At 45.0% G+C, this 21,182-nt stretch overlaps 1 protein-coding gene across 1 annotated transcript in view; it reads right to left on the bottom strand.

The window, feature by feature from the left end:
* TMCO4 (transmembrane and coiled-coil domains 4) overlaps positions 1–21,182 on the bottom strand; it is a 120,229-nt gene that overhangs the window by 12,968 nt on the left and 86,079 nt on the right. Inside the window, exon 12 of the mRNA XM_021710091.1 lies at positions 4,555–4,672. Within this exon, the coding sequence (XP_021565766.1) occupies positions 4,555–4,672 (118 nt within the window). The remainder of the gene's footprint in view (positions 1–4,554; positions 4,673–21,182) is intronic.

The raw sequence follows: 21,182 nt of genomic DNA, 5'->3' as shown, positions 1-21,182 counted from the left end.
TGTTGCCCAGACTGGAGTGCAGTGGCTGCTCCCGGCCACCGCAGCCTCGACCTGCTGGGCTCTGGCAATCCTTCCGCCTCAACCTTCCAAGTAGCCGGAATTACAGGCGCACACTACCACGCCCGGCTAATTTTTTGATTTTATTGTAGAGATGAGGTCTCGCCTGCCCAGGCGGGTCTTGAACCCGCAGGCTCAGGCAATCCACTCACCTCAGCCTCCCAAAGGCACGGGATTACAGGCTGAGCCACCGAGCCTGGCTGCAGAATCTTTGAAGTCAAAATTGTAAGGTCAGAAAATAGGTACACTAAAATTTTTGATAGATACTAATTGTCTTCCAAAAGGATTTACTTGATCCAGCTGCCATATAACATTGTCTATTTCTCCACATCTTCACCAACACAAAATGTTATTCATGTTTCAAATGTTTGATCATCTTACTAATTTTATTCTACATTTATTTCATTAATGAGGTTGGGAATCTTTTCAAAAGCTTATTGACTACTTGTATTTATTTTATGAATTTGTATGAGATAGATATTCTTTGACCATTTTCTTCTTAGATTTTTTTTAGTTATTGATTTGCATGAGCTCTTTATATATTATGGCCTTTGTCTTTGTTGTTCTTTCTACCATATCCTGATTCTATGCACTCAGCTTAGAGTATGGGTAATAGAACCAAACTGATTATCTGAACTCCTGTGTCCTAATTAATACCCACTATTAGTATACTCAGCTACTACTGACATGGGCCAAATCATCTAAATGATAAAGACTTTCCAAATCAATTCCGTTTAGCTTTGTATGTTTTTTAAATGACTGTTTCCCTCTGTGTCCTTCCCATGAGTCACAAGCTTCTCTCACCTTGTCCCCGCATGCCCAGCACAAGGTCTCGAGCTTAGATTAAAATGAAAATTCACTGGCCGCATCTGAACATACACTAATTGCTAGCAAGGGGAGGAAGCTAGCAGAAAAATATCATCTGGGATGAAATTTTTCTGTGTATGATTTGAACTGCAGATAACCTGCTCACAAATTGTGTGTTGGTAATGTAGTAAACTCTCAACAAACACATTCTGAATGTAAACTATGAGAGGGCAGGGATTGGGGATTTTCATGTTTTGTTCAAGGTCGGGAAGAATAGAGGCAGCTAGGGAGACTGTTCTAGTTTGGAAAAGATGAAAGAAGTTCCCACTGCCTGGCACATAACAGGCACTTAGTAAAGACCTGCTGAATGAAAGATGTTTTAAGAACTCAAATATCCTATATGATTGTGTCCTGAAAGTGAGGGAAACACACACAGGCCTGAGAGTCTCATACAAAGTAATCAGACAGGTTTGGGATAAATACTGTGGTTCTGGTATGACTTTGGGCAGGTGACACAACCTCTCTGAGCCTCAGTTTTCTCATCTGTAAAATGGGACTGATAACACCACCATAGTTTAGGGGAAGATTAAAGGAGCTATTTACAACAAAGATGGGGTCTGGCAGGTGGTAAGAGACTAATGCTTCTTAAATTCCTTCCGCCCATTGCTGCATCATTGCATTTTTAGTTTTTGTTTTTGTTTTGAGTCAGAGTCTCACTCTATTGCCCAGGCTGGCGTGCAGTGGCACGATCACAGCTCACTGCAGTCTTGACTTCCTGGGTTCAGGCAATCCTTCTGCCTCAGCCTCCCGAGTAGCTGGGATAATAGGTAAATGCCACCACACCTGGCTAATTTTCTGATTTTTTTGACTTTTTGTAGAGATGAGCTCTTACTATGTTGCCTAGGCTGGTCCCAAACACCTAGGCTCAAGAGATCCTCCCGCCTCAGCCTCCCAAAGTGTAGGAATTACAGGCATGAGTAGCCTGGTTTTTTGTTTGTTTTTTAAATGACTGTTTCCCTTTGTGTCCTTCCCATGGGTCACAAGATTCTCTTACCTTGTCCCCGCACGCCCAGCACAAGATCTCGGGCACATGGTTTTGGATGCTTTTGAGTTGCCTTAACCTCAGGCTGGAGCCTCTTCCTCCTCCCATCATGAAATATAATCCTTAGAACTGGGAATCCAAGCTTTTCTCTTTCACTACACTTTGCCCTTCAGTGACCTCACCCCAGGAGCTGATGGACTCACTGGCCCTGCTCTGCTTCTGACTTCCCTGGGTTCTAGTGCCTTCCCAGCCACATGTTGCAAAATTCAGGTTCATCCTCTCAAAAAACCAGCTGCTTCCCCACCAAGTCTTTCCTTCTTGCTTTTAGTTGTCAGTTTTTAAAGTTGTGTTAATAGGGCCAATCGCCTCCCATCAAAGCTCTAGAGTCATTTTATCTTCTTCTTCTTCTTCTTTTTTTTTTTTTTTTGCCTCCTACAACTAGATAATCTCCCAATCTTACTGTTTCTTAAACTTCCAACATGTCCTTTGGATCTAGGCTTAGAAAGCCACCATTGGCTGGGCTCAGCAGCTCAGTCTGTAATCCTGCGCTTTGGGAGGCTGAGGGGAGTGGATTGCCTGAGCCCTCGGGTTTGAGACCAGCCCGGGAAACTTGGTGAGACCTCATCTCTACAATAATTCAAAAAATTAGCCGGGTGTGGTGGAGCACGCCTGTAGTTCCAGCTACTTGGAAGGCTGAGCGGGAAGGATCGCTGGAGCCCAGCAGGACGAGGCTGCAGTGGTCAGGTGCGGCCACTGTACTTCAGTCTGGGTGACAGAGTGAGACTTCAACTAAAAAAAATAAAAATAAAAAATAAAAAAAAAGAATGCCCCCATCTCTGGGTGACTCAGTCAGCATCCTGTGCTTTTGTGACAATGACTCCAAAAAACGGGTCCCCTATCCAAAATCCTTGAGTCCTACTGTGTTTCTGAATCCACAATGTTTTGGATTTTACAAAGGCAATCAAAGTCGTGTACCACAAACTACTCTGGCAGGGTTTGGGGTGGTGTCCCCTGGTCACTCAGCCGTGAGCACAGTGGGGAAAGCAAAGCCCATCATCTCTCATTAGGGCAAGTGTGTCACTAAATGAGGTGGCACTACACCTGGGGACAAAAGCCCTCGGTTCTCACAGCTTCTTGGATCTTGGTGTCACTGGCAGGCTTTTGTGTGCCTGCCTGGAGTTGTCTGTTTTCCTGCTTGTCTTCTTGGCTGGATACTGGGTTTCACGAGGCTCGGGGTGGGTCCTGTTCTCTCTTGAAGCCCCATCATGGTGCCTGGTATAAGGTTGGTGCTCACTAAAAGTTTGTTGAAGGAATATCCCAAGTGATTGATGGTGATGATAAAAATAAATGGTACCATCATCTGTCGTTCATAGGGCATGTATGTACCATAAATTATCCCACTATCATAAGGCCCCCCGGGGGGGGTAGGTGCTACTATTTTAATCTATTTATTTAATTAAAAAATTTTTTGTAGAGAGGACATCTTGCTATGTTGCCCAGGCTGGTCTCGAACTCTTGGCCTCAAGTGATCTTCCTGCCTTGGCCTCCCAAAGTGCTGGGATTACAGGCATGAGCCACCACGCCAATCCAGTTGCTACTATTATCTCTTCCTTACCAATGGAGAAACTGAGGTAGGCATTAGGATCCAGGACTGTGTGATTCCGAATCATTCACTCTTACACACTGCTGCCCTGTCCTTCACTTCATCTAGAGGCTGAAGAGATGGGAGCACCTTCCCAGGCCAGTCTCCTGGGGGCTCAGTTTGGGCTCTACCTTCCTTCCTTCCCCCAAAGTCTAGGTCGCAGCCTAGGCTGAAACCCACAAGTCCTCCTTCTTCAACCCCAAACAGGGGTTACTTCCTTTCCAGCCCCATAGCTGTCACCTTCACAGGCCCCTGCTCCTGCCAGAGGGTCCCTCACCTGGTTTGGGCACTGGCTCCCCCATGCCATCGGCATCCTGTTCTATCACCCTGCCCTGCCTTGACACAGTGCTTGGAAAGCTCGGCCTAGACTCCACTGCCCCTCCTCCACTGCCAAAGATGAATACAGCTGACCTTTCAACGACACAGGTCTGAGCTGCGCAGGACCACTTATATGCATTTTTTTACAGCTGAACGTGGATTGAAAGTACAGAATTCATGGGAAGTGAAAGCTGCCTATAGGGAGGGCAGACTTCTCATATACATGGGTTCTGCTGGGTTGACTGGAACTTGAATGTATGTGGGCGATCCTGGTCCGAATTCCTCGCATGCACCAAATGACAGCTGGATACGAGCTCTTTAGTCCTCGTTCAAAGACCTCCATGTGGGCCCAATCTTTTTCAATCTGTTCCACTCACCCACATCTCTCCTCCTAGCTCCAATCATGCTGGGCCACCCAGCCTTTCCTGTCACCCTGCCGGCTACTCTCGGGCCTGACACGAGGACATCTTTTTCAGGATCTTCTTGTCCATCCTCCCATGGGGAGGGACGCTTCCCAGATCTGAACCCCTGGCCTGGGCCTTGCTCCTAACAGAGCCAGTGCCTGCCTGATTCCTGGGACCTACCAGGACGGGGGCTCGGCCTTCAATATGTGTCCCCAGCACAGGGCCTGGGCACACTAGGTGCTGGGTAAGTGTCACCTCCCCACTGGGGTGAGGTTTGGACAGACCTGCAGTAGCCATTGATGATCCTCCCGGACACCACCTTCCGGAAAGGCTCCCAGTGCTTGGCATCTCCTTCCACAGGCGCGCCCAGCAGGATGACATCCTCGATGATCCCTTGGCAATCTGGCAAAAGATGCCGGGAAAGGCCGTCAGTGTCCCTGGCCATGGTAGGTGCTGGGAGGGACTCTCCAACAGCAGTGGAGGAGACAAATGTCACACACACACACACACGTGTATACAGGCACACGTGCACACACACGTGCACACATGCACACACACGTGCGTACATGCACACATGTATGCACAATAATAGCAGCTTCCACTTACTAAGTTCCAGGCCCAGGGCCAAGTTTCTCGTGTACCTGATCTGTTCTTTCAGAGCATCATTATCCCCATTTCAGAGTTAAGAAAAACCAAAGACATCTGCAAGATCACATGGCTAGTGAGTGACAGCCTGAGTGGGAACACAGGTCTCCTTCTACCACTCACGAAGTTCGCACCAGCCGTGGACCTGAGGGGCTGTCCTGCAGGGGAGACTATGGCTCCATCATCGCACAGGCTGGGGAAAGACACCAGTGCCTCCCTCTGTAATAGGTTCCCTGGATCTGTGTGGCCTGGCGAGAGGAAGGGATGAAGAGAGGACGGATGAATGGGTCTCGGGGGCAGGGAGTGCAGGTATCAGCTGCACTGATCTAATGATTCAGAAATGTCTCAGGTCAGGGTTGTTCCAAGTGCAGTCTGTTTGTCTTGGACATTCAGAAATAGAGAAGCAGTATGTCTTTTATCTCACTGCAGACTGGAAACTAACAGTTCCCAGATGGGCATGTAGACCAGGCTTGGAGAAGCACAGCTCTGGACCACAAGACAGCACACGTCCCCCTCACCTGGTCACTGTCCCCATTCTCTGCTTTATTGTTCTTCTTGTCATGTATCATGGCTTATCATCTGTCTCTTCCTCTAACATCAAGGCTCGGCAAGAGCGGGCACTCTGGCTGCCTTATCCACAGCTTATGGCCGTGCCTAGAACAGCGCCAGTAACAACGTGAATGAGTGATAAGCTTCTGTCCACCAGGAAGCCCGTGTATGGGCTTTGATATGAGTTCAGATCCCAACTTAGCCACTTCTGAGCTATGTGACTTGAGCCAAACCACATGACATCTCTGAGCCTAAAAGAGGATGATGATACTGCCCTTGTGGGTCTTCCGGAGGATTAGGGAAACCCCAGCACAGTGACTGCAGTGACCATTCACGGGCCTGTGTCCCCCCCTCCCCTGGCTGGGGCTCTTTCTTATGCCTCTGAGTTCTCTGGCACCTTGGGAAGCTGCACACTAGACCGTGCCCAGCTGGGACAGTGTCACCCAGCTCTGCTACCCTCTTGTGAGTGACACAGAACACTTCCTTCTCTGGGCTCTGGTTTCTAACCAGAGTGCTCCCAGTTGTTTTCCATTTGGGCTTCCTGTCAGAGTTTGACCATAGGGTTCCAGGAAAACAAGAGTTTGAGAACCCCTGCAGTCCCAAGTCTCTGAGTTCTCCCTGGCTCTGGGGTTCAAAGATTCCGTGGCACAGAATTCTGATTTCACTCCTTTTGCTGACGGCTGGTGCTAAATAGCAGGGTTGGCTCAGCTACCCCTCCACGTGAGAGATATTTCAGGTGCTTTTGTCGCTGGCAAGACTGTTGCCAAAAGGGCCACTGGAGATCAGTGAGACCTCATTCCAACCCCTTTCCTGGGCAGATGGGGAAACAGGCTCAGAGAGGGGATGGGACTTGCCCAAGAACACACAGCCAGTGAGAATAAGGCTAGGACCAGAACCCAGACTACACAGAGAATTGTGAGTCCTGGGATCATTCTGTTGCTATTTACAGTGACACATGCAGGTTACCGTTACTCCCAGAGTGCCACATGGCTGCAGACCCAGGGCTAACTATCCAGCTTAGCCGCTCCCTCTGGGGCCATTCTCTCTCTGTCTGACAGAGTCAGCCTGCTGAAGAGCTGGTGCTGCTTTTCAGCCATGGTACTGCTACCGGCAGGGCCGGGACCCCTTATGGCCAGCAGGGGGACCCATGGAAAGCTATCAGGAAAGCCGAAAGAGGTAGTTGCCCATGACCTTGAACAGATGCTAGTATGTAGCTTGAACCTTATTTAAAAAAAAATGGCCCAGAGCACAGCCAAATCAAGTGAGGGCGGCTGACAAGCTTGAAATGAATGCATTTACCCATCTCTGATGCTGGAGCTGGGCTGGTGGCTGTCTCACTAGCCTCGTCCCCTTTCATCCTCAGACTTGTCCCCCCAGATGTGCTGTTAGGTTTTAAAGATCTGTTCTCTGTGAGATCACAAACCTGGAGCAAAGCTACGTGGCAGACTCTCAGTAATGCCCCAGTGTTAACTTAAGGAAGCGGGCAAGAATCACCTTAGACCTACCCAAGGTGGGATTCAGGATGGGAGGTCACCCTGTGCCACCTGACTGTTCCCTGGAGTGGGATAGTGCAGGAGGGGAAACCGCTGTTAAGAAAAAGACAAGGCTGCTGGAAAGGAAAAAAGTCAACATCCACCATTTGGTCCAATCTTCTAATACCAGATTTCAGCTTTCTAGGTCCTCACCCAGGACCCTGCTATGGCGACAGATGGTCCCTCAGATCATGAGGTGGCTTCAGTGTCAAATGCCCCCACTTCTCAAGATCAACAAAAGAAACTGAAATTTAGCATTTTAATAATAACTAATGTGAAAAGATCTAACTGCCTTTTTGTCGCGGGGACAATGAATGTTTGCTGAAACGTGTTTGGGATTTATTCATATTGCTACTAAAAGCTTTTCTCCTTGGAGATTTTTAAGGTATTAAGACAGTCCCATGGCTTTAGAAATATTCCGACTTTTTATGCAAAAGGGGGCAGGGATCATCCTCAAGTTCAGGAGTCACAGATACATACAACTTTTATGCTTGTCTCTCTCCTTTTTAAAACAGTTCTGTGGATGTTATTAATATCCTGCTTTTACTGGGAGAGCTAATTTTACATGGAGTCAAATTCTTTCATCCTGTTATAACTTTAGCATTAAGGCAGCTCTGAACTACCAGTAGTTAAAAAAGAAAAGCTTTTGCAGTCATGTCTCCCGCCCCTTAAAACTTTTTGTTATTCACATGTGCTGTGAAAAACATTTCTTTCCAACACTCTCTTTGCCTCTACCTCTCATTTCTATTCTTAACACAGGAGCCAAAGTGATCTCTTTAAAATGTAAGTCATAGGCATGAGGTGTCTCTTTGGGGTGATGGGAATATTCTAAAATAGGGTTGTAGTGATGGCTGCACAACCTTGTACATTTCCTAAAAATCAGTAAATTGGTTGCACTTAAAATGGGTGGCCCTTGTGGCATGGAAATTATGCTGCAGTAAAGTCAGATCATGTCACCTCTGCTCAAAAACCTCCCAGGTGATCCACCTCTGATGGAGTCAAGGTCAAAATCATCGCAACGGCCCCCAAAGTCCCATGCAACCCTTCCCACTCTGCCCTGGCCACCCTGGCCTTGCTGTCCTCTCCTGGTGAGCACCTGTGTGCTTCACTCCTTCACTTCCTAACTCTCTGCTTAACTGTCACCCACCAGGGTAGGACAGTGCCACCTCCAACCCCTATCAGGTGTCTCTTCCCCTTCTCTGCTTTATTTTTCTCTATTGCACTTACCACTATCTGACTTCTCACCTATTTTTATTTTTAAAATTGCATGGGTAATCTGTCTCCCACTAGAATGTAACCTACACGTGGGCTGGGATCACTGTCTTTTGAGCTCACTGTTGAATCCCCAATGCCTAGAGCAGTGCCTGGCATCAATGTAGTGTTCAATAAAGGTTTCTGGAATGAATAAAAGAAGCAATGAGACTCAAGAGTACGAGCCTTCATGTTTAAAGTAAATGCGAGGAGGGTTTTCTTTTCTTCCTCCTGGCACTTCTTCCCAGATCTATAATTGGAGATCTCTGAAGGTCAGATAAAAGTCAATGGAAGGTGCTTTCTCTGCTGAAAGTACACAGAAGAGTGTTGAACCATGGTTCTCAGCGCTTCAGCTGTTTGTTTCTAGTGCTCTGCTCTGAGAGACGGATGCTGCTGTGAATGATGGCAGTCTTTAATCGGTAAGAAGAATGCATGGTCCTTCCCAAAGCTAGCACTGCACCAGTCTTTTTCCCCAGCCTCAGATAATGGGATGCAAAGGCTCAAGGTAACCCTCCCAAGAAGCACCTAACATTGGCTGTATTGTAGAATCTCTATTATGTAGGCATAGCTTACATAACAAGAAGGCTCAGGGTCTCCACACCTTTCAGCTGATTCATGGGACAGCTCAGGGGTGTCCAGTCTCTGGGGACAAAGATCCGGGTGATTCCAAAGGCCTAAGAAACCATGAAGGCAACAGCTGCTATTGGTCAATTAAATGCCTCTCGTCTCACAAGTCAAGAGTCATGATTTTAAGACTGTATGCAGATGCTATTATGACTCATAGAATTCCTGGATTCAGAGTAACTTAGTCATTACATGTTTTCTCAATCAGTAGACACAGAAAGTATGACTACTACCCTGTGTAGTCTGTGATAATCTTTGCTATTAGGAAGAATCCATGTACTCAGCAAGGTTGGGAACCAACAATTCAGTGGAAGCATCCTGGTTTTTTACCTTCAGCATGAGAGAAGAACTTGGGTTCGAATTCTGATTTTGCCACTGTGTGAACTGAGATCAGTTTTTCAATCACTCGGAACCTCAGCTTCTTCATCTGTCAAATGGAGATGATGTAATGATACTGGGTTTCCCAGGACTGGACTCTGGCACATGGCTGGGTCAGTACACACACCATCAGCTTGGCAGCCATGTGGAAATGGTATGTAGAGAATATTGTTCTTTGGAAACAGCCCTGCCGTCTGTGACCAACTATCTGTGTCTAGCCAGCCACTAAGCACAGGTACTGTTTTGGGAGTTCAGCAGTGGTGGAAGTGGTGATGCTCAGTGAATGGGAGATGACTAGAACCACTGGTTCCCTTCAGAGCAGAGCCTCTGGAGGGAAACAGCCAAAGAGCTGTAAACTATGCTAAACACTTCCTCATTTACTTTTCCTGTTTTAAAAATTTTTAATTGTGAAAAAATGCACATAACATGAAATTTCCTGTCTTAACTGTTTAAAAGAGTACAGTTCAGTGGCATTCAGTACATTCGTACTGTTCTGCAAATATCTTCACTGACTTGGATCAGTCACAATTTAGATAATTCAGATGACAGGTTGTTGGCTGATTCTGCCATGCTTTCAGCAGTACACACTGGACTCCTGTGACAGCACTTTTACCACTTGGCACCCCTAGCAGTCTGGAGATTATCTTAGTTTTTAAAAAAACAAACACCACCACCACCAAAAATCCTCAAGAGCTGAGAACAGACAACTTCGTCACAAGTGCAAACCAGTTTATGCTGCCTCCTTGGTCTTGAAAATTGTGTATTCGTTGAGGTTTTGTAAAACGAAATATTCTTAAAATGCACCAAGCGCGCCAGCTCTTTAAAGAGCCCCATGGAGAACACTTCTGGACGGTGAGGGGTGCATTGCCAGTGGGCACCACACTCCTGGCTTTACCTGTGTCACACGCTGCCTTTTCTGCAAAGTGAGGCAAGCCTGTGCAGAGCTTCCCATCATTCCCAACAGCCTCCTTCAGCAGCTACACAGAATCTCATCTGACGACTGGGAGGACACATCACCCACTCCCTCATGCCTATCACGTTGTCGATAATGAGATTCTCCTGGGCTGCAGAGACCAAAGGATCACGAGTTTGAGAAGCAAGAGAGAAGGATTTTCTCCCTCCTGGGGGAATTCGTGTGTGCAGTGAGTGATAAGGCAGGAAACGAAGAAGGAAATTATCTCCTGACTGTGGGTCCAGAAAATAAGTCCTTGAAGAAAATGAGAGGAACTATACTGAACACACACACAATCCATTCCAAAGACACACACAGGCACACAATAAACACAGACAGAGGCATTAGAGGGAGGGGGACTGAGAAAGGAGAAAGGGAGGCTTTGACTGTACCCCTCCCCAGTCCCCAGTGGAATGAGATGCACCCTCGAAAGAATTGCTTAAAGGAGCCCGTGTGGACATATTATCAGGATTTGGGATGAATTCTTTAAGGGAATGATGAAGCCTTCATCTCTCCTCTTTGATTTCCATCTCTTTTATTTGGCCATGAAAAGTGATAAGGCTATTACTAACATCCTGGGACCCTGAAAATTAATCTGCACTGCCTGACCTCCCCTCCCTCCCCTGTTGCCCCCACCCTGGGGGACTCAAGCGGGGTTTGTCCGAGGATAGAGCAACTGGTGGATGCGATTCCACGGAAGGCAAATAAATCATATCAAATGCGATGTCTGCTATCAGGGAGATGAAAGCACCAGCTGACCGGGTGACAGTCTGTTCTGCATTTCAGCTGGGATTTAGTGATAGCCCAGACATCATTTTCAGCCAAGTGGGAGTTTAGGGACTCAAAAGTCAGAATGTTTACATGTATCTGTATGAGCACATTGACAAACTCTTTTGCTTTGGTTTTATCTTGCAGACATCATGGGTAGGAATGTTGGCCTAACTTCATAGGGATGGAGGAATGAAACTGAAGAGAAAGATTTTGCTGCGAAGGTTTTTTGTTTTTTGTTTTTTTGAGTTGGAGTTTCACTCCATCACCCAGGCTGGAGTGCAGAGGCATGCTCATGGCCACTGCAGCCGACCTGCTGGGCTCAGGTGATCCTTCCACCTCAGCCTTCCAAGTAGCCAGAACTACAGGCGCATGCTACCACACCGGTTAATTTTTTGATTTATGGTAGAGACGAGGTCTTGCCAAGTTGCCCAGGCTGGTCTTGAACCCGTGGGCTCAGGCAATCCTCTCGCCTCAGTCTGCCAAATTGCTGGGATTACAGGCTTGAGCCACAGAAGTGTATTTCTTAATCCTCCTCCTCCTCCTCTTCTTCTTCATCATCATCATCACTGCAGCTGACTCCAGGGTAGGCTCAGGACTAAGCGTGTTATACAACTGTTACTTCCAGTGATCCTAGGAGATAAGCATGACTACGACCATTTTAAAATGGGAGAGCCTTGCCTCAGAGACACCAAGTAATTTGTTCAAGGTCACACAGAAAGTTAGTGGCATGGTGGAACTTGGTTATTCCTACATTTTCTTTTCCTTTCCTGTCCCACTTCCCTTTGTGATCAAATATATGTCTTTTGACAACTGCAGTATCTTCCAAGATTGTGTCCTGACAACAGAAAGAACACACACACCTGCGAAGATTAAAATTTCTAATCTGGTTGATTCAAGAGACACAATAGCAGGCTAAAAGATTAATATCACAATGCATGGGCCAGCCCAAGGGCATATGGCCTTTTGCTTTGGGTCACCTCTGACACATGTGTCAAACCAGAGGTGGGTGAATAGATATTGGCAAGAAAAGGTCAGGAGGCAAAAGGAAAGAGAAAACATGACACGCTTTCTAGTTTTTGATGGAGAGTCATGTGATTGTCCACATAATGCCTCATGAACTCGAATTTCCCACCAGAAAGATGAATATATTGCCCAGGTGTGAAGGTTCACGCCTGTTAGCCCAGCACTTCGGGAGGCTGAGGTGAGAGGATCACCTGAGCCCAGGAATTCGAGACCAGCCTGGGCAAGGCCCTCCCCCCATCCCCCCAAAAACAAACAAACAAATATAACTTTGTTAGGATAACTTAGAAATATAGCTGCAGGGGAACTATAGGCCGTGTGCCAGTATAGAACAAGGAGTTTCGTTATATGTGTCTACAGGCATGCTTCATTTTATTGTGCTCCATAAATACTGTGTTTTTACAAATGGAAGGTTTTGGCCAGTCTGCATTGAACAAGTCTATCAGTGTCATTTTGCCAACACAGTATGCCCACTTTGTGTCTTTATGTCATATTGATAATTCTTGTCATATTTCAAACCTTTTCATTACTATTTTGCCTGTTGTGGTGATCAGTGATCTTTGATGTTGCTGTTGTAACTGCCCACACAAGGTGGTGAACTTAATACATGCCATCTGTGTTCTGACTGCCTTACCGACAGGCTGTTCCCCCCAACTCTCTCCCTCTTCTTAGGCCTTCCTATTCCCTAAGACACAACAATACTGAAATTAGGTCAATTTCTCACACCACAATGGCTTCTAAGTGTTCAAGTGAAAGGAAGAGTCACATGGCTCTCACTTGAAATCAAAAGCTAGAATTGATTAAGCTTGGTGAGGAAGGTATGTCAAAAGCTGAGACAGACTGAAAGCCAGGCTTCTTGTGCCAAACAGCCAAGTTGTGCATGCAAAGAAGTTCTTGAAGGAAATTAAAAGTGCTACTCCAGTGAACACATGAGTGATAAGAAAGAAAAACAGCCTTGTTGCTGATAAGGAGAAAGTTTGAGTGTTCTGGACAGATTGAGCCAGCCACAGCATTCCCTTAAGCCAAAGTCTAATCTGGAGCAAGGCCCCGACTCTATTAAATGCTATACAGACTGAGAGAGGTGAGGAGGTTGCAGAAGAAATGTTTGAAGCTAGTAGAGATTGGTTCATGAAGTTTGAAGAAAGAAGCCATCTCTGTAACCTAAAAGTACAAGGTGAAGTGGTAAGTGCTGATGGACAAGCTTGTTGCCAGTTTTCTGGAAGATCAAGGTCATTGATGAAGGTGGCTACACTCAATACAGATTTTCAGAGTCGATGTAACAGCCCTCTTCTTCTTCTTTTTTTTTTGAATTGGAGTCTCACTCTGTTGCCCAGACTGGAGTGCAGTGGCATGCTCGCAGCCTCGACCTGCTGGGCTCAGGTGATCCTTCTACATCAGCCTTCCAAGTAGCTGGAACTACAGGCACACACTACCATGCCTGGCTAATTTTTTCATTTATTGTAGAGATGAGATCTTGCCAAGTTGCCCAGGCTGGTCTTAAACTTGTGGGCTCAGGCACACCTTGGCCTCCCAAAGTGCTGGGATTACATGCCTGAGCCACTGCACCAGCCCCCCCCCTTTTTTTTAGTGATCGATCACATGGGTAATTCTTTAATATCATGAAATGATTCCTTAGTTCATATAATTTCTCAAAATCATCAAATATTTAGTGTTACAATTTCCCCAATTATTTAATTTTTAAAATATAATTTGCTTTTTTGGCTTCGTATTTGTTTTCTATTGCTGCTTTAACACATTTTCATGGATTGGGTGGCTTAAGCAATATAAATTTTTAATCTTATAGTTCTGGAAGTTGAACTTGGACAGTAATGAGCAAAATCAAGGTGTCATCAGGGCTATATCCTTTTCTGGATGTGTCAGCAGGGCCACTTCCATTTCAAGATGTGGGAGAATCTGTTTCCTTGCATTTTTCACCTTCTTGTGGAAACAGCCTTCTAATGGAAGAAGATGCCACCTAGGACTTTCCTAGCTAGAGAGAAGTCAATGCCTGGCTTCAAAGCTTCAAAGGACAGGCTGACTCTCCTGTTAGGGGCTAGTGCAGCTGGTGACTTGAAGCTGAAGCCAGAGCTCATTTAGCATTCTGAAAAATCCTAGGGCTTTTAAGCATTATGCTAAATCTACTCAGTCTGTATTCCACAAGTAGAAAAACAAAGCCTGGATGAGATCACACCTGTTACAGCAAGACTTACTGGATCATTTAAGCCCACTGTTGAGACATACTGCTCAGAAAATAAGATTCCTTTCAAAATATTACTGTTCATTGACAACACACCTGGTTACCCAAGAGCTCTTTATACCTGCTAGCACAACATCCACTCTGCAGTCCATGGAGCAAGGAGTAATTTCAACTTTCAAGTCTTACTATTTAAGAAATATATCTTGTAAGGCTATTGCTGCCAGAGATGGCTGATAGATCTGGGCAAAGAAAACTGAAAACCTTCTGAAAAGGATTTACCCCTTTAGATGCCATTAAGAACAGTCATGATTCAAGGGAGGAGGGCAAGGGAAACGATGACTACAGTCCTCGTGAATGACTTGAAGGGTTCAAGACTTCAGTGGAGGAAATAACTGAAGGTGTGATAGAAACAGCAAGAGAACTAGAATTAGAAGTGGAGTCTAAAGAAGGTACTAAATTGCTGCAATTTCATGATAAAATTTGAACAGATCAGGAGCTGCTTCTTAGGGATGAACAAAGAAAGTGGTTTCTTTCTTTCTTTTTTTTTTTTTTTTGAGTTGGAGTCTCACTCTGTTGCCCAGGCTGGAGTGCGGTGGCATGCTCATAGCCACCACAGCCTTGACCTACTGGGCGCAGGTGATCCTTCTGCCTCAGCCTTCCAAGTAGCTGGAACCACAACCGTACACCATAACGTCCAGCTAATTTTTTTGACTTATTGTAGAGACGAGGGCTCTCCAGTTGCCCAGGCTGGTCTTGAACCTGTGGGCTCAGGCAATCCTCTTGCCTCTGCCTCCCAAAGTACAGGGATTACAGGCGTGAGCCACAGCACCTGGCTAGAAAGTGATTTCTAGATATGGAATGTATTTCTGGTGAAGATGCTGTGAATATTGTAAATATGACAACGAAGGTTTTAGAAAATTTCATAAGCTTACTTTAGATAAAGTAGTGGCAGGGCTTGAGAAGACTGACTCCAGTTTTGAAAGACTTTCTACTGTGGATAAAATGTCGTCAAGCAGCCGGGCTTGGTGGCTCAGCCTGAAATCCCGCGCCTTTGGGAGGCTGAGGTGAGTGGATTGCCTGAGCCCGCGGGTTAGTGACCCGCCTGGGCAGGCGAGACCTCATCTCTACAATAAATAAAAAAATTAGCCGGGCGTGGTAGCGCGCGCCTGTAGTTTGGGCTACTTGGAAGGCTGAGGTGGAAGGATCGCTGGAGCCTAGCAGGTCGAGGCTGCGGTGGCCGGGAGCGGCCACTGCACTCCAGTCTGGGTGACAGAGTGAGACTCCAACTCAAAAAAAACCCCAAAAAACCAAAACAAACAAAAATGTTATCAAGCACCATTGCATGCTAAAGAGAAATCTTTTGTGAAAGGAAAAGTCAACCAATGGGGCAAACTTCATTGTTGTCTTATTTTAAGGAATTGCCACAGTTGCCCAGCTTTCAGCAACCACCCTGATCAGTCAGCAGTCTCCAACACTGAGACCCTCTGCTTAACTTACTGAAGTCTCAAATGATCATTAGCAGTTTTTAGCAATGAACTTTTATTCTTTATAAGACAAGGTCTCACTATGTTGATCAGGCTGGTCTTGTACTCCTGGGCTCAATTATAGGTGTGTGCCACCATGACTGGCTCAGCAAGAAAATATTTTAAGATCAAGGTATGCACATTGTTTCTTTTTAGACACACTTAATAGACTAGTATATTACACTATAGTATATACAGGGGTTAAGCAATCCTGTCTCAGCCTCCTAAGTACTGGGACTACAGGTATGCATTGTGCCTGGCTTTCACTACTTTTTTGAAGTAAATCCTTGAGTAGTACTTCAGCAAGGGTCTCGATCAGTCTTTGTTTGAAAACATCTTTATTTGTCCTCAATCCTGAATGACAGTTTAGCTGGATATAGAATTTTAGATTGTTTAGCTGGATATAATGTACCCTTAATAAACTAAAGTATAATATAAACATAAACTTTATATGTACAGCGAAACAAAAAAATTTGTGTGACTTGCTATACTGTGGTGGTCTGGAACCAAACCTGTAATATCTCTGAGGTATGCCTATATAAATAAAATATCATACATCATTTATCAGTTAGCTATTGCTGTGTAACAAACTACCCCAAAACTCAGAGGCTTAAAACAATCACTGGTTATTTTTCATGCCTCTACTATTGGCTGGGCAGTTCTGCTAAGGTTATCTAGGCATGGCTAATCCCATGGGGCTCACCTGTCTCTGCAGCCAGCTGATGGGTAGGCTGAGACTGGTGGGAAGACACCTTTGCTCCATGGAGTCTCTTATCCTCCAGGGGCTAGCCTGGACTAGTTCTTATGGCAAGACTCTAGGAGAGAGTGGAATTCATGTGCAAGGCCTCCTGAGGCCTAGGTTTGAAAATGGCACAGTGCCATTTCTTCCATCTTCTGTAGGCCAACGCAAGGCACAAGACCAGCTCGATTTAAGGGGTAGGGAAACCAACTCCACCTCTTGACAGGAAGAGTTTCAAGGTCACATTGTAAAGTGTGTGGACAAAGGGAGGGGTGGAGAAATTATGGCCATTTTTTGCTGTCAGCCTACCACAGATATACACAATATATTTGAAACAGTGCATTGTACTGACAGCTCATGTGTAAAGAGCAAGGGGTTAAAATCCCAGATGACACCAGTGCTGGATGAATGTTTCTTCAAATTTTTACCTAGTGGGAAGGGGAAGAGGCAGGGAGAACACTGAGTAGAGATGATGCCAGGCTGTTGGCAAGTGCCTGGTTTTCAAGGATGTGGATTTGGGAGTCCTGGGCTAAGGCAGGGTCCACACAGAGAACTGGAAGGGTGAGCCCGGGCAGAATCCTTTAGGCAAGATCAAGGTGGGGTGTTAATATACTGATCTTGATTAAGTTCAAGATCAAGCACCAGCACCAAATCTAGAGGGTTAGAGATACAGCTGACTGTCTGGAGGCTTTAGTCCAATATGATAAGGATAGCTCCTGTTTAACCAGCATGGTCTTGGATGTCAGGCACTGGGCTAGATAATGTCTATGTATTACCACAGTAATCTTCACTACCTTTTTTTTTTTAAATTACAGGTGGAACTTACTATGTTGCTCACGCTGGAGTGCAGTGGCAATTCACAGTCATAATCATTGCATACTACAGCTTTAAACTCCTGGCCTCAATCAATCCTCCCACCTTAGTCTCCCAAGTAGCTGGGACCACAGACATGTACTGTATCTGACTTTCTTTCTTTCTTTTTTAAACAACAACAATTTATTCATTTATTTTTATTTATCTGTTTTTTGATTTGGGGTCTCACTCTGTTGCCCAGGCCACCCCAGCATCCAACTACTGGGGTCCAGTGATCCTTCCACCTCAGCCTTCTAAGAAGCTGGAATTACAGGTGTGCGCTACCATGCCTGGCTAATTTTTTTTGATTTATTGTAAAGATTAGGTCCCACCAAATTGCCTAGGTTGGTCTTGAACCTGTGAGCTTAGGCAATGCACTCGCCTCAGTCTCCCAAAGTGCTGGGATGACAGGCTGAGCCATCGAGCCCGGTCAATGCCTGACTTTCACTACTTTTTGAAGTAGATCTTTAAGTAGTTATTTCAGTAAGCATCTTATAGAGGTAACTTGATCAGTCTTTGTCTGAAAATATCTTTATAATTTGTCCTCAATTCTGAATGACAGTTTAGCTGAATTTAGAATTTTAGACTGACAACTATTTTTATCTCTCTTCTGGCTTCTAGTGTTGTTTTGAAAGGTCTCTCATCAGTCTAGTTGTTAAGTTCTTCATAGGCAATCCTTTTTAATTTTTTAAGATCTTTATCTTTGGAGTTCTACAATTTCAATATGAAGTATTTAAGTATAAAATATTTATCCTGCTCAAGACTCATGTTCTCTGAATTTCATGAATCAATTCTGAAAAATTCTTAGCTAATAAATTGTATCTCATGGCCAGGTGCAGTGACTCATGCCTGTAATCCCAGCCCTTTGTGAGGCCGAGGCGAGAGGATTGCCTGAGCCCAAGAGTTCAAGACCAGCCTGGGCAACATGATGAGGTCTCATCTCTACAATACAATTAAAAAAATCAGCCAGGCATGGTGGCATAGACCTGTAATCCCAGCTTCTCTGGAGACTGAGGCAGAAGGATTGTCTGAGCCCAGCAGGTCAATGCTGCAGTAGCCATGATCATGTCACTGCACTCCACCTGGGCCACAGAATGAGACTCCGACTCTCAAAAAAAAAAAAGCATCTCTTCCCTCTTTTCTCCTTTTATAATTTATATTAGGCAATTGTTAAATCATAACCTCTCATTCCTATTTCCATCTCTTTCTCTATCTATGATGCACTGTGGTTAATTTCTTCAAATAAATCTTCCAGTTCATTACTTTCTCTTTAGCTTTGTCTAACCACTGTTTAATTCATCTAGTAAGGTATTCATTGCAATGACTATTTTTTCATTTCTAGAAGCTAAATCTAATTTATTTTCAAACCTTCCTATTCTTTTTTCAATGTCTTATTTCTCCTACTTATTTTCAACATTTTATGTCTTTAATAATTGTGATATATGTATGGGGGGATAGGGCTGCTTCAGACTATTCTATTGAGCGTTAGGGGTCTAATTCTGAGTTTGTTGTTTCTGTGACTTTTCCTCATGATGGTTTGGTTCCTTATGTATTTTATAAGTCTGGATTGTAAACTCATTTTTAAAGTTGCTCATATATGAGAATCTGTGTGACCTATTTTCTCCAGAGCAGTATTTTCTTTTTAAAAAATTATTTTGGTATTTATTCTGTAGCCTTGAATTCCTGGGCTCAAGTGTTCCTCCAATCTCAGCCTTCCAAGTACCTGGGACTACAGATACATGTCATCACTACTGACTATTCATTTATTTTTTTAGAGATAGGGTCTCACTATGTTGCCCTGGCTGGTCTTGAACTTCTGGCCTCAAATGATTCTCCTGCCTCAGCCTTCCAAGAAGCTGGGATTATAGGTATGAGCCACCACATCCTGCATAGACTAGTTTTTTGACATGGAGATTCCTGGATGAGGGAGGTAGCATACATTTGAACCCTAAACCCACGTGAGGCATGGTCCTATGTCTATGAATTCCCTGAGGAGTCTTTTCCCCATCCAGCCAGGGGATGTGCTTATTTCTCTGATTTTCTGTTCCCTCCTTGTTTCCAGCATCTGATGATTTCCGTAATTCTTGGGAGCTCAGCTAAGCATTTAAAGGGATATGTGCTATGTTTTACATAGCATCCCTGAGCTACCTTTAGTGGAAAATATTATACTATAAATTTTTGGGGAGGCTAATTATTCCACACTATTGCCACTCTGGCAGTTGCTAACATAGGTCTAATATTTCTCCATTACTTGCTAATCTCTTCTTTTTATTTTTTATTTTTTGGAGTTGGAATCTCACTCTGTCGCCCAGGCTGGAGTGCAGTGGCACATTTACAACCACCGCAGCCTCAACCTGCTGGGCTCAGGCGATCCTTCTGCCTCAGCCTTCCAAGTAGCCAGAACCACAGGTGTGCGCTACCATGCCTGGCTAGTTTTTTGATTTATTGTAGATATGTGGCCTCGTCAAGTTGTCCAGGCTGTTCTAGAACCCGTGAGCTCAGGCAATCCCCTAACCTCAGCCTCCCAAAGTGCTGGGATTTCAGGCTTGAGCCACTGCGCCTGGCCAAATCTCTCCTTTTTAAAAAGAAAGACCTTAGGTCAGAGCTTTGGGCAGGTAATAGTATCAAGTTAGATTTTATTTGTAATGTTTTATGTCTTTATTTTTTTTACCCTTTCTTTTATGTATGACAGTATTTTATTTATATTGAGTGTCCACTTGAGGTAAAGCTGTAAGAGAACAACTGTAGGAGGAAAACCTGGCTCTAAATTCACAGTGGTTATTACTATCCTCCTAATGGCCACAACCTCCTGGTGTCCACCTTGGTTATGGTTTAGCAAGTCCGAGTCCACCTACCTTTTGATGTTCTTGGGACTAGAATATCAGGTGGACTTCCTGACAGCACTTCTATTTTAAAAGGTGGTCATAGGCTGGGCGTGGTGGTTCATACCTGTAATCCCAGCACTTTGAGAGGCTGAGAAGGATCGCTTGAGCCCAGAGGTTCAAGACCAGCCTGGGCAACACAGTGAGACCTCGTCTCTACAAAAAATACAAAAGTAGGCATGGTGGCGTCTGCCTATAGTGCCAGCTACTTGGGAGGCTGAAGCAGAAATGTCTGAGCCCAGGAGGTCGAGGCAGTGATGAGCCATGATCATGCCATTGCACTCCAGCCTTGACAAAAGAGCAAGGCCCCAATTCAAAAAAATAATGTAAATATTTGTCCTATTTCAACTGGTTACTTACTTACTTTGACTGGAAAATTCTCTACTAGGTACAAAATAAGATTGTCCTGTGTTTGTTTCCCTTACCCCTTTCCAAGCTTTATAGTTCTTTATTCCATATCTGAAACAAATGACACATGGATGACTGGTACGAAATCAGCAATGACCTCTGTCATTACTAGGGTAGAGAACACTAACGAGGCTGCCGGTCGTGACAAGTGTTTATGACAAACGATGCCAGCTACTTGCATGAACAGCTCTGCCAACCTGTGAAGCCCAGATGGTGGAGAGGCTGGGATCCGCCTGCAGCCTGCATCTCTGAATGTCCATCCCTGTGAATGTGCCTGTGTGTCGGGGCTTCCTCAGCCTGGGCCCAGGTCCCTGTAGGGTAACTGGTGACTCCTTTTAAGCCCAGGGAAACAGAGTCACAGCATGAGCTCAGTCCTTGCTCTTCACCTGTCTACAAATGATTTGTCCCACCCAGGCTGGCCATAAGGTAGGGGCTTCCCAGTTACTTCCAGGAGGCTGGAGAAACATGCTCACATATCTCAAAACATATTCCATTTATGGAAAAAAGGGTCACAAGTCCTGATTTTGTATACTTTTAGTCATTAAAGCAAAAAGGTGGTGTTTCTAATGGGATCCAATTTTTGTCTTTT

Source organism: Carlito syrichta, unplaced genomic scaffold, assembly GCF_000164805.1.
Source record: "Carlito syrichta isolate Samal-C Ts95f unplaced genomic scaffold, Tarsius_syrichta-2.0.1 Scaffold288077, whole genome shotgun sequence".
Classification (NCBI taxonomy): domain Eukaryota; kingdom Metazoa; phylum Chordata; class Mammalia; order Primates; family Tarsiidae; genus Carlito; species Carlito syrichta.
The sequence above is the reverse complement of the archived record's forward strand: the minus strand, read 5'-3'. Positions and strand labels throughout refer to the sequence as shown.